Source organism: Colias philodice, chromosome 21 (genome assembly GCF_061535455.1).
Source record: "Colias philodice isolate Cphi_HAF_F1 chromosome 21, ilColPhil1 Martin Lab GWU primary, whole genome shotgun sequence".
In the NCBI taxonomy this organism is placed as follows: domain Eukaryota; kingdom Metazoa; phylum Arthropoda; class Insecta; order Lepidoptera; family Pieridae; genus Colias; species Colias philodice.
This window is the reverse complement of record NC_143106.1, coordinates 2,435,869-2,448,743: the sequence shown is the minus strand read 5'-3', so window position 1 is coordinate 2,448,743 and position 12,875 is coordinate 2,435,869. Positions and strand designations below refer to the sequence as shown.

The following is a 12,875-nucleotide window of genomic DNA, read 5'->3' as shown; positions in this document are numbered from 1 at the left end:
GTAAATTGCCATTTGACAAAACTAGATTCCATTCCATTATACGTACAAGTTGTATGTAGGTATCGAAAGTAACTGATTCGTATAATCTATATTTTTGCTTTCTACGTTTTGATAATCTGTCCTTAATGTTATCTGACAAATGACATTTATTTAATATTTTCATCTTGGGTTGACAGTTTGACACTTTAATTTTGAGGTTATATGGATCTAAAATTAAAGAAAAATATCGAAATATTTTAATTTGTCTATGTGAGTTACATGCAGCAATAAGGAGATAACATTTGCAAATTTGTATATCAAAATGTTTACAATCAAAGATGTTCGGGTGGCTAAACAATTAGTAAGACTTAACTCAACCGCACCAACAGAGTTTGTTAATAGAAACCCTAGAAACTTAGAGCGAATGCGCATTGGAAGAAAACCTGATGGATATCACTTAGATAAACCTGGACGAAAATTTTGGCATAAGTCTGTATTTAACATGACCCTGAATTTGGCAGACAGCAGACAAAATGTAATTTCAGATTGGGATATCTCTAAGCGAAAGTATATCTCTAAGCGTAAGTTTTACATGTTTACCGAATTGGGAATTGTTTGTCGTTGATTTACCTACAGGTGATAATAAAGAAAATTTTATTTTATTTTTTAAATTTTTTTTTAAATAAAAAATAAAATTTTGGGAAGCTCTCACCGTGTTCCCAATTGATTTATAAATCTGAAACTTTCAAATTTAGTTTATTATTGGATTCTGAAAAGGTGATATCAGTTAGTTTTTTCAATTTGGCTTGGAATATTCTGGGATGTATATCTTCCAGAAAAATTATTTTTTAGTGGAAAAAAGAAAAGTCATATTTTCGTCTTTAAAAAATCTAAAGGTGATATTTTTTAAATTTTAAATTTTTCAGTCGGATCGTAAGATATCCTAATTTTTAAATTTTGATGCCGGATATCAAAGTGAAAATTAATCAAAATAAAAATAAAAAAAATGTCATGTCTTCATTTTTAGTAAATCTACAGATGATATATCTCAGATTTTATATATTCTTGTTTATTTGTTGTATATCCTCATCTTTCGATTTTTTTTCCGAAATGGAATATCAGGCATGAATTATTCTTTTTTTTATTAAATAAAGAAAAACATATTAGCAAGGCAATTCAACTGTTAATATTCAGCCCATAATAAGAGTAAAATATGGAATAAAATATTTTCAGTCTTTATATCATAGCCCGGTCAAATTAGACCTTTGCAAAAACAATAATTCCTACAGAGCTAAATTTTTGGTGGAGAGCTGGTGAGTTTATAGGCACACCCTCTAAACTCTCGTAACTCTTGGGAAAGAAAACATGGAGATCATTTTTGTACAGAATAATTATAAGATCTAGTACTTATTTGAGGTATTTCTTTTATAAAATTTACCGTCCTGTCCGTTTTTCCTTTGACCCGGAATAACTTTTGTTACACACATGGGATCTTAAAACTTGTACTTTTAAAACTTTATTTGTTATGGTACACCCCTACCACAATTTAGCTCTGTAGGAATTATTGTTTTTGCAAAGGTCTAATTTGACCGGGCTATGATATAAAGACTGAAAATATTTTATTCCATATTTTACTCTTATTATGGGCTGAATATTAACAGTTGAATTGCCTTGCTAATATGTTTTTCTTTATTTAATAAAAAAAAGAATAATTCATGCCTGATATTCCATTTCGGAAAAAAAATCGAAAGATGAGGATATACAACAAATAAACAAGAATATATAAAATCTGAGATATATCATCTGTAGATTTACTAAAAATGAAGACATGACATTTTTTTTATTTTTATTTTGATTAATTTTCACTTTGATATCCGGCATCAAAATTTAAAAATTAGGATATCTTACGATCCGACTGAAAAATTTAAAATTTAAAAAATATCACCTTTAGATTTTTTAAAGACGAAAATATGACTTTTCTTTTTTCCACTAAAAAATAATTTTTCTGGAAGATATACATCCCAGAATATTCCAAGCCAAATTGAAAAAACTAACTGATATCACCTTTTCAGAATCCAATAATAAACTAAATTTGAAAGTTTCAGATTTATAAATCAACTAGCTGTTGCCCGCGACTTCGTCCGCGATTACGTCGTTTTAGGTCATTCGTCGTTTAAAAAAAATACGTGACACTTTATTTTTGAATGTTCTTAATTGTCTCTTATAAAATTTAACTACATTAAAATTGAACACTCTGAAAATCTTAAAATCGGAGAAAATTGAAAATCTGAGGAAAACATGAAGGAATGTGATTTAAATTCTACATTACTTAGTATTTCAAATAATAATCTAAATTAAATGTAGATTAACAGTTTGAGCGCACCGTTATAGAATATGTACCTAAGTATTAAATTACGTTAGTTTACATAGTAACAAAACAAAAACACGATGACTTTCTTTCGCGCTCGGTACCACAAACTAAGCATGTTAATGGTACGTGGCCCGCGTCACTTGACCCCCCGCGAGTTCCCCTCCTTTGCTATGCGAAAATATGCGAAAAATTGTAATACTGTGGCCTGGGCGTTATACACGCCCAGGGAGTTCCTGAGTGCCGATAGACGTCCGTCTATCGGCATTTATAACAATCTTATATTAATATCACCATCTTGAGGAAAAGCTTCTAACGTCGATTTAAAACTGCATACATACGAATTAACCTGATGAAACATGTTCTAAAATTGTGAAATGAGTTCAGTTTTAAATTCGAGAAATATTGATAATTCTTGTATTCGACTATTCGTTGTAGTCGAATACAAAATATATTTAAAGAAACTTAGGTTGGCCTTCAGGCAAAAGGGATCCTATCAAATGGTAAACTTGACCTTGTATCTTAAAAGTAAGCATGAAAGGACCTTCTGATAATTGTTGAGCACCAAAGGATCATTTGAAACGCACTACTATAAGAGCGAATATTGTCTAAGAACTGTTTAGATTGCACGTCATGTTCCTCTAAAAGTAGTGATTTCAAAGGTTCCGGTGTATCTTCAAACGAAAGCCGACTCCTTACTCCACTTTAAAGCATTACAAAAATAACATACTACGTTAATATCGCCTATACAGAAGATGATCTGTAATCAATTGTGAGGTTATAAGAAAACCCACTTTTATATTTGTCGGACCCCACCACCGAATTCGTAGATTGATCTTCTATGTTTAGGTATTAGTTAGTTCTTTAAAGAAACGAATCTTCAATGGCGGCGCTTATCATTCCCTCTCGCTCACACACGGACGTACGGTATGCAAAAAAAAAATGGAAATATAAAATCACTAAAATGTATTTGATTTTCCCTATAATAGTTTTTATCATAAATTTACAATGACAATTATGCATTTGCGAAAGTAAATAATGTTTTATTGGAATTTGACAAAATATGTTCTTTGGGAAAAGTTGTTCAGTTTTATGGGCTTATTACAAGTATTATGGGGATTTTATTACATTCTGTATACGTAAATATGATAATTCATATAAATACACAAATACAATAACAAAAAAGTTTGTCAACAAACAATTTGAAATAATTAATAAAATAATTATCAATTTACGTTATTTTTATTTTCTTTTTTGATGATCCTACCATCTGTCAAAGTCAGCTTTGGCCGCCATTGAAGATTCGTTTCTTTATTGAACTGACTAATACCTCTAAGTCATTAAGACTATGCGAAATCTGTCTGCAGTAAGAGGGGCCTCTCGCTATTCGTCCGTTTCCAGAGACCGAATAGTTTCAATTCTTAATCTTTCATTAAACAAACTTAATAATCGTTTTTGTCTCAATTAATTGTAATATTCGCGTCCCTACTCTAGTCATTGCTTATGCTCATGTTCATCTTCAAGAGATCGAATAATATTATGGTGCACCCTATCATTTGTCAAACGGTCTTCATATTGAGTAAAAGTTTCAGATTCTCGAGATAAAATGTGACGGCCGTGATCAGCTGTGAGACGTTATACCCTCTCAGTGAAGGTTTCGGTCTCACGGGATAGTACATGCCGTTCGCGGTCAGCTGTGAGCCGCAATTCTCGTTGTGAAGCGGTTTCAGGTTCTCGGCATAACACATGTTGTTTTCGGCCTAGAGTATACCTCTAACGATTCTTGAGAACTCTTATTTCTCATTTTCTTAGCTTTGCTCGAATTTCGAGATAAAGATTTTTTAGGTGGCACTGATGCATGAAAATAAAAATTGAGTTAAAACGGACTGAGAGTGTTATAGACAAATATAATCAGAAAGCTTCGAACTCCTAAGCTATCGGAAGTTACACGTGTTATTGTGAGTCAACCATAAAAGATAGACATTTATGATGGGAGATATTTTTTATATAATAAGGAGAACATTTCTTTCATACATGATTTCTGTGTAGCTTTAACCATTAAGGTTGCACACGCGACGAAAGCTTAAAAATGGAGTTACTGCTCTGCTCAGGAATATGAAAAATAATTGTACCAAGTTTCGTTTAAATCCGTCGAGTAGTTTTTGTTTCTATACCGGTTATACGGACAAAAATTTTACTGTTTGCTTCTTTGGCATCAGTGTCGATCCCTAATCACCCCGTGATAGTTATTTAGGAAATATATTTCATGTACAGATTTAATATACCTAAGTATACATAATATATTTAGATTCCAATTTCCATGAAATTCGACTATACAATAACTAACAGACAACGCAGGTTACTCTCGTTTCCGTAAGTTGAGGCGGCTACATATTCGGTCCTCATAACATCACTTTTAGTGAACGAAACGACAGCGCGGTTTAATTCGATGCCAACACCATCAGAAAAAAGGAAATATTTTTAATTGTGAAAAAATATTATGATTTACACTATTTTAATATAAAATATATGGCTGTGAGTGTGTAAAAATAAATCCAGCTAGTTTCACATCACACTTATGTTTATAATTAGCTATACGACATGAAAATATACAAAAATGTAAATATACAAAAAGGTAAATACTGAACAAAAGTATTAACAGTCAAAGTTTATTTTTACTAACATTTAACAACACCCATGTAAATGATGAAGAAATGATAATTATCAACGAACTAACCTTTTCTATAATACTTAACACAGCACATTTTTTAAATTATCTTGCTCAACTCTGCTCAAAAATTTGAGGGTTTTGTTGGAACTGTAATGTGTCAAAACTATGATATATCTAAACTACGATACAACTTGCATGCGGAAATGCTCATTACAATCAGTGAATTTAAAGAATAACTAACAACAACTATTCAATTTTATTGAGCTGATGAATATCTTTTGCCTGGAAGAGATCACCGCCGCCTAATAAATATACTGTGTTTTCTTATAAAATCGTAACATAATTTCTTTTATCTACTAAATTTTAATAAATAAGTTCTTTTTGTTATTTTTATCTAAAAATGATCTTGAGCTTATATTAGGCAAAAGTATACATTAACTTTTTATAATTTCAGGACCGCACCTTAAATGGGGTGCTCGGAAAATATGCCTACGGATTATTAATAGAGAAATGATACCTACACAACAAAGTTATGTTGGTTCCATTTTATTTATAAAATATAATGAAAATGGGCAAATATAAAACTTATTATGTAAAATGATTAAAAATAAATAAATGAAGCAACTACGATTCAAAGAAAACATCTTTTTCAGTGTGAAAATGCTCTAAGCAATCCTGGATGATGAGTAGGTATAATATCATGTACTCTCATCCCAGTACGGTCGGTACCTCGATAGCCATAACGATAAATATTATAATCAGATAACAGCAAAGTCAGAATAAAAATCATAACTTGTACAGTTGTGAGTGCAAAATTTATGTTTCATTTGGCAATAACATTTTTTTCGGTACTAAAACGTAGTAGTTTGATATGTGGTTGGCTGCCCCTCCTCTCCTTCCTGAAAAATATCCTCCAAAATTACCCGAGATACTTCCAATGATTGAACCATACGTTGGACATTAACTTCAGTCAAAAATTGACGAAGCGGATTACTAATTTCCACTTAATCCTTGCTGCCACTATCTTCATCATCAAATCATCAATTTTCAAGTGGTGTTGTAAAATTGTCAGCAGAAATAGTCTTCCAAAGGCGATATAATTTTATGAACATTGAATCTGTAAATAAAAAATCAAACGTTAATAATTGTAAATCAATAAAAAAAGCTACTTACAAATAAAATTTTATCAACAAACTACTGTTCCCAACGCACCTCAAAATCTTGTAAAAGTCAAAAAGAATTCATCATTTTATTATTTCATTCTAAAAGTGTAATATAAAACCATTATAAAACCAATAAAAACATGAATTGCTATCATTATAAAAATAAATACCTATAAAAGTAACAACTTACCTTTTGTGGGAACGCATGGTGAAAATTCACAAAACACGAAGATTGAATTTGATATTTTTGGTTTTATGACATTTATTTTAATTTTATTTATTTATTTATTCAAATGCTTTATAAATATAAATTTATAAATAATAAATTTATAAAGAATAGAAACATTCGATCACGAAATTATGTGGGTTCGAGTCCCGCCTCGTGATCGAATTTTTTCTATTCTTTATAAATTTATAAAACACGAAGATTAAAAATGTAACCAATGAACACAATCAATATTAGATTAATTGTAATGGTGTCTAGTTTGACTTAAAATAATAAACATCTACCCTCACTTTTAAAAATGTAGTATATTCACACGAAATATAAGCGCACCTTATAGGGAAGGGAAGATATGGGTTAAAGAGTTAAATAAATAACATGATTATATTTAAATTATTAATTTTCAACAGTTGTTCAGTAGTGATAACATGTAAATTGATTTGATTTTTACGAAATCTCATAGATGGCGCTGTTTCAAATTTGTCTTTATACTACTAAATTCATTAAACTGTTTCTCTGCCCAAATTACGTAAATGACATAGTTTTTATTTTGTAAAGCTAGATAATAGCATGGCTTACTCGAAACCAACATTTAAACATGAGTCTTTAGATTGTACGCTGTCGTAGTACACGGAATATGTAAGAAAAATAAAGGTTCACAGCTCCTCCCGCGAAGGTGATATCATGATAATATGTTTAAACTATCCTCACCCGACCTCTTAGGAATATTCATGCAAAATTTGAAGTAAATCTATGCAGTACTTTCTGAGATTAGCCCGGAAATACATACAGACAAACAGACAAACAGACAAACCGACAAACAGACAAAAATTCTAAAAACTATATTTTTGGCTTCTATATCGATTATAGATCATGGATCAAGTATTCTTTTAAAAAAATATTCAATGTACAGTTTTGACTTTCCTACGATTTTATTATATGTATAGATTGGGAACACGGTGAGAGCTTCCCAAAATTTTATTTTTTATTTTAAAAAAAATTTAAAAAATAAAATAAAATTTTCTTTATTATCACCTGTAGGTAAATCAACGACAAACAATTCACAATTCGGTAAACATGTAAAACTTACTTTCGCTTAGAGATATCCCAATCTGAAATTACATTTTGTCTGCTGTCTGCCAAATTCAGGGTCATTATTTAACCTATACATTAAATAAACGCAATATTTAGTTATCATATCCATGCAACCTAATCACTCAACTAAAACAACTATTTTTCAGACTTGTTATTACTCCAAGCACTAGAACAATTACTGCGCAAGTAGTACATTATATGAATGGACCAGTGGTTGAAGCTAAAACATCGGAATGGGCTTTAAAAAAACAACTGTATAGTGTTGTTGATACCTGTGCTTACATTAATTTAGGTAGAGTTCTGGCCCAAAGATGCCTAGAATTTGGAATATCTGAAGTGTATTGTGATTTGAAACCCTTAGAAGGAAGTAAAATCGAGAAATTTCTCAAAGAAGTAGAAAACGGAGGTATTAAATTGCAAGAATTGGATGTCTATAAAAAACCAAATCCATGGGATCAGTTTAGACCAGAAAAGCCATGGGAAGTTACAGAAGAATAATTTTAACTAATATTTATTAAGAATGATTAGTGTTATTGTAGATATTAAAATAAATATGTAATAGAAGAAATAATATTTATTTACCTAGTTACTTCACTTTACAATATATTATTGTAAGTGCTCATTAATAAGTGGGTTAAGTACCCCCATACAATAATTTTTTCTACCATTTCTTTATCACAACAAGATAATAATATGTAATATTTTATCTTTTATTATTAAAGAAACACTACTTATATTTTCATAAATTGATAAAAAGAGAACCATAGAAAAATAGAATATCTTGTGGATAGTTTCCTAGATCATTTTATTATTGTATCCAGGAATAAACAGCTCATCTATTAATATTTTAATATGCATTGGCTGTGGCTAGCCCATTTGTTGAGGAAGGCTATAGGATAAGGGTCTTCAACGTGCGGCCCGCGGCAGCATCCTTGGCGGCCCGGCATTAGTTTACTCAAAGGAGGGTAGAAGAATTGGCTAATGATATCGAACGATCATTAAGGTGATGAATTAATTTTTCTAACATTTACGGCCCTTTTCAAACCTTCGTAATTTTTATATTAACAAAGTTGTCGTGATGAAAATTCTTGACAAGAAAGTTCAATAGTAACACAATACGTCTATCGTTTTAGAAACATGATTCCATGATATTTTCTCGATAGAAAAAAATTACAAAATTCTCATTGTTATTTTTTTTAAATCTCTGGCATCTTCAAAATAACAAACGTAAAGTTACGACTTTTTGGATATTAACTATAAAATATACAACCTATACGTCTACCGAGTTAGAATTTTGAAATATGCGATGGTTTTGAAATAAACAAGAAATACTTGAAATTAGCGCGCGACCAGCCAATATAGCGAGAGCCGCCCTGTACCTTTCCACCCCGATCGCTGCACGAGTCATTCCCGCTACGGCCGTCACACGGGGAACTTGTGTCGCTCGCGCAATCGTAACAAAGGGTGACAACACGATAAGACAAAATGAGACAAATGGGGACAATAAAGAAAATAAGAAGAAGAAACATAAAGGTTGGAGGAAAAAGAATGCTTACAATTGGAACAAATTAATGAAGTAAGTTGGTTTTATTTTAAATTTGATGATAATTGTATTATAGACGATGTTTGATATGAACCCCTGTTTTAAGTACATAACGAATGTGTAAGATTTTTTCATTTATAGCATAGATAATCTTTTCATAAATCCGGAATCCAGATGGAAAATAAACCCACTGATTGTTCACAATGTGAACCCACTCCTTCGTAAGTACCTTTATTCAGTCAAAAATGTATGTTATCAACGCTCTACTGGTTTTATCGCATGATTCCATTTTTAGCAAAAAGCAACAAAGTGCAAAGAAATAAAAAATCATGGTGAACTTAGTGGAAGTATGGTGGACTGTAATATGGAACAGGAGCTCATTGGAGTAGTATTATATTTAAAAAAAATACGAAAAAATTTCAAGAATTACATTTCTTAGTAGTTAGGTGGTAGATAAGTATGTTGTATAAAGAATTTGATGTTGATATCTGTGCGGGAAATTGCTTAGTACTAAAACAGGTTTATATTCATATTTACATAGTAATGTGAGTTTTCATTTCGAAAAATTTTGTGTAAGTATATAAAATTGAGTATTTATATTTATTTATATACATATTTATTATTTCTTAGTACATATTAAGTTAAATAATTTTTTTTTGTGTTGTATTGTTAGCATGTACCTAGCTATATTTCAGTGAGGAAGAGGGAACTTCCCTACTACAGGTCTATATGACTTAAAAGGGAAGTTCCAAATGTTTGTGACCACACCGCCATGCTGACCAATAAATAAATTGTTTAAATTGTTTAATGGTTTAAATTAAATTGGGTTCCTGGGTGATCTGGAAACACAATTGGGCCCGGAAGATGGCGCTGCAGTCACTCCTCCTAATCACATGAACCGATTTGGATGAATATTTGTGTGCACATTGTTGTGGGATGATTGGTTGATTCGTTTTCACATTAGCTAATATTATGTATTTTTGTTGTTAGAAAGTAAACTTAATTTAATGTTTATAATACATTATTATTGGTATAAATAAGCCAGTGTTCGTCTCACATTGCTGTACCTGCCTACCTAGTACCTACCCTACCAGGGCCTAACTTTGTTCTGGCTATTTTATTTTGATTATTTGTAATGAATAATTACAATTATAATAGAGTGCAAAAAATAAATATATGCGTCAATATATTTTTGTTTTTTTTAAACAATTTTTTTATTTAAAAAAATATCATTCCGACCGCGGCTTTGCCCGCGTGGAATTAGGTTATATCGTGAATCCTATTTTATCCCACAGAAGTGTTCAGTTCGGATAAAAAGTATCCTATGTGTAAATCCAGGCAATTAGCTATATTTTATCAAAATTGGTAATGTAGTCTTGACGTGATTAAGTAACAACTAACAAAAAAATATACAAATTAACATCCAAAGTTTCGCATCAGTTTTACTGTATTAGTGATATCTTCCACTCTTGACTTTGACTGAGAAGAATTAGGGTTTATAACTTCTTTCAGAAATAGTACCTTTCATTTCTGGGCATGACGTAATATCTACGTCAGCATCAAATTCTATCTAAATCAATTCAGTAGTCCGCGTTATTGAATACCATTTCATTTTTTCAGAGTAACAATATTTTTTGTTATTTTAAAGATTATTTATAACCTGTATTATTTTTTAATAAAGTAAACATTACGAAATAATAATAATTATTAATAATGTCTAAGTAGTTGTTAAAAAGAAGATTATTTGTTTATAAGCAAGAAAATAAAACCAATAAATCAACAATTAAATATATGTATTATAACTGTATGACGACTCCATACATGTTTGTCCCGAGTCGGCCAGCGGCAGCGCGGCGAGTTTGCAAGAATGACTTCGCGCACACCCGCGTTCGCGATAGCGAGCTATTAGACTCCGCCCGCCAAGCAGTGGATTTTTTTTTGTGTATCGTCTTAAAGGAACGCGTGTCGCAATTTGTTTATTACTCCATTGCACTCGACGAAAGTACCGACATAACTGACACCGCTCAACTGGCAGTGTTCATTCGCGGCATTGACGTTAATTTTGTCGTTACCGAAGAAATGGCTGCTCTTTTTCCTATGAAAGGTAGTACAAGAGGATGTGATGTGTTGGAATCGTTCAATTCCGTCATAGATAGATATGGACTCAAATTATCAAATTTGGCTGGAATTTGCACAGACGGCGCACCATCTATGGTTGGAAAAAACGAAGGACTTGTTGCTTTAATAAAGAAAAATAATCCCGATGTCTCTTTAATACAGTACCACTGTATCATACATCAAGAGAATTTAAGTGCTAAGTCAGTTAATATTCAAGACGTTATGAGTATTGTGGTAAAAACCGTTAACTTCATCAAATCTCGAGGTCTTAACCACAGGCAATTTCAGGAGTTTTTAAAAGAACAAGACGCCGAATATGGTGACATTACCTATTTCTGTGATGTTCGTTGGCTTAGCAGGGGAAAAATGTTAAAAAGGGTGTTCGATTTGCGAAAAGAAATTGCAGCATTTATGCTTAATAAGGATAAAGCTATTCCACAGTTTGGTGATGAAGCATGGCTAAGTGATTTTGGATTTCTTGTTGATATAACAGCACATCTCAATGATTTAAATAAGAAATTGCAAGGAAAAGATAATATGGTTCATGAACTATTTGACGCTTTAAAAGCGTTTGAAGTGAAGTTGGAGTTGTGGATCAATCAGTTAAAAAATAATATGACCACGCATTTTCCACATTTATCGTCATGTCGAATTCTCAACATGGACAAATATATTACCGCGCTGCTAGATCTGAAAATACAATTCGATTATTCGAGTCGCGTTTCACCGATTTCCGAAAACATGAAAAAAGCTTGAATTTGTTTGCTCGCCCATTCAATGTTTCTGTCGAAGATGTCCCTGATGATGTTCAGATGGAGTTGATAGAATTACAATGCAACTCTTCTTTGAAAGACAAATTCAACTTAGGATTGTTCGAGTTCTATTCAAAATACATCACTACTACACATTTTCCTAAGATAAGAGACCATGCACTGAAAATGACATCTCTGTTTGGTACCACATACCTGTGCGAGCAGTTATTTTCTCGGATGAAAAACGTTAAGTCGAAGACAAGGAGTAGAATCACCGATATTCACCTAGAAAACAGTTTGAGGATTTCAACGACCACCATAGGGACTGATATTGATAAGCTAGTTAAGAATAAACAATGTCAATCGTCTCATTGATTTCAATTTCAATTACTTTTAGTACTGTAAAATTAAATAATAAATAACTTTAAATATTATTGTTAGTTTTTATTTCAACATTCTTACTGGAACTGAAAAAAGCAGATGAAACCGCGGAGCGCAGCTAGTAATAAAAAGTTTTTGTTTTATTGCGGCCCACCGAACAAATATCAAAGTATAGTTGGCCCTTGGCTTCATAAACGTTGAAGACCCTTGCTATAGGATATATATTATATAATATCATCAGGCTAAGACCAACAGGAGCGGAGCAATGCGGGTAAAATCGCGGGGCACAGCTAGTCTTTAATGAGTCCATAACATATGATTTATGATAAAGTTTAAATAATGCATTGAAACATACATCATTTAGATTTTAGATATAGAAAATAAAATTGTATTTTATTGTGCAATTACAAATTTCATATTTTAATTAATAGTAATAATAAACTGGCAACTTTAAATTTCGAAAGTTTTATTTAGACCATATTTGAGTAGTATCAATTTATGCTTAATAAGTTTCTATATGAAATATAACACATAATTTTAAATTGAATTTATAACAGTTATTTAAAAAATTTCTAAGAAAAA

The 12,875-nt window shown here is 31.3% G+C and overlaps 1 protein-coding gene and 1 long non-coding RNA gene across 2 annotated transcripts in view; one reads left to right on the top strand and one right to left on the bottom strand.

Moving 5' to 3' along the window:
- LOC149478710 (uncharacterized) overlaps positions 1 to 12,875 on the bottom strand; it is a 124,260-nt gene that overhangs the window by 79,004 nt on the left and 32,381 nt on the right. The gene's annotated exons all lie outside the window — the stretch shown is intronic.
- Positions 182 to 8,070, top strand: mRpL18 (mitochondrial ribosomal protein L18). Its single transcript, XM_089708525.1, has 2 exons — positions 182 to 468; positions 7,646 to 8,070. Exons 1-2 carry the CDS (start codon positions 302 to 304, stop codon positions 7,995 to 7,997), a joined length of 519 nt encoding a protein of 172 aa, XP_089564651.1. The 5' UTR covers positions 182 to 301; the 3' UTR covers positions 7,998 to 8,070.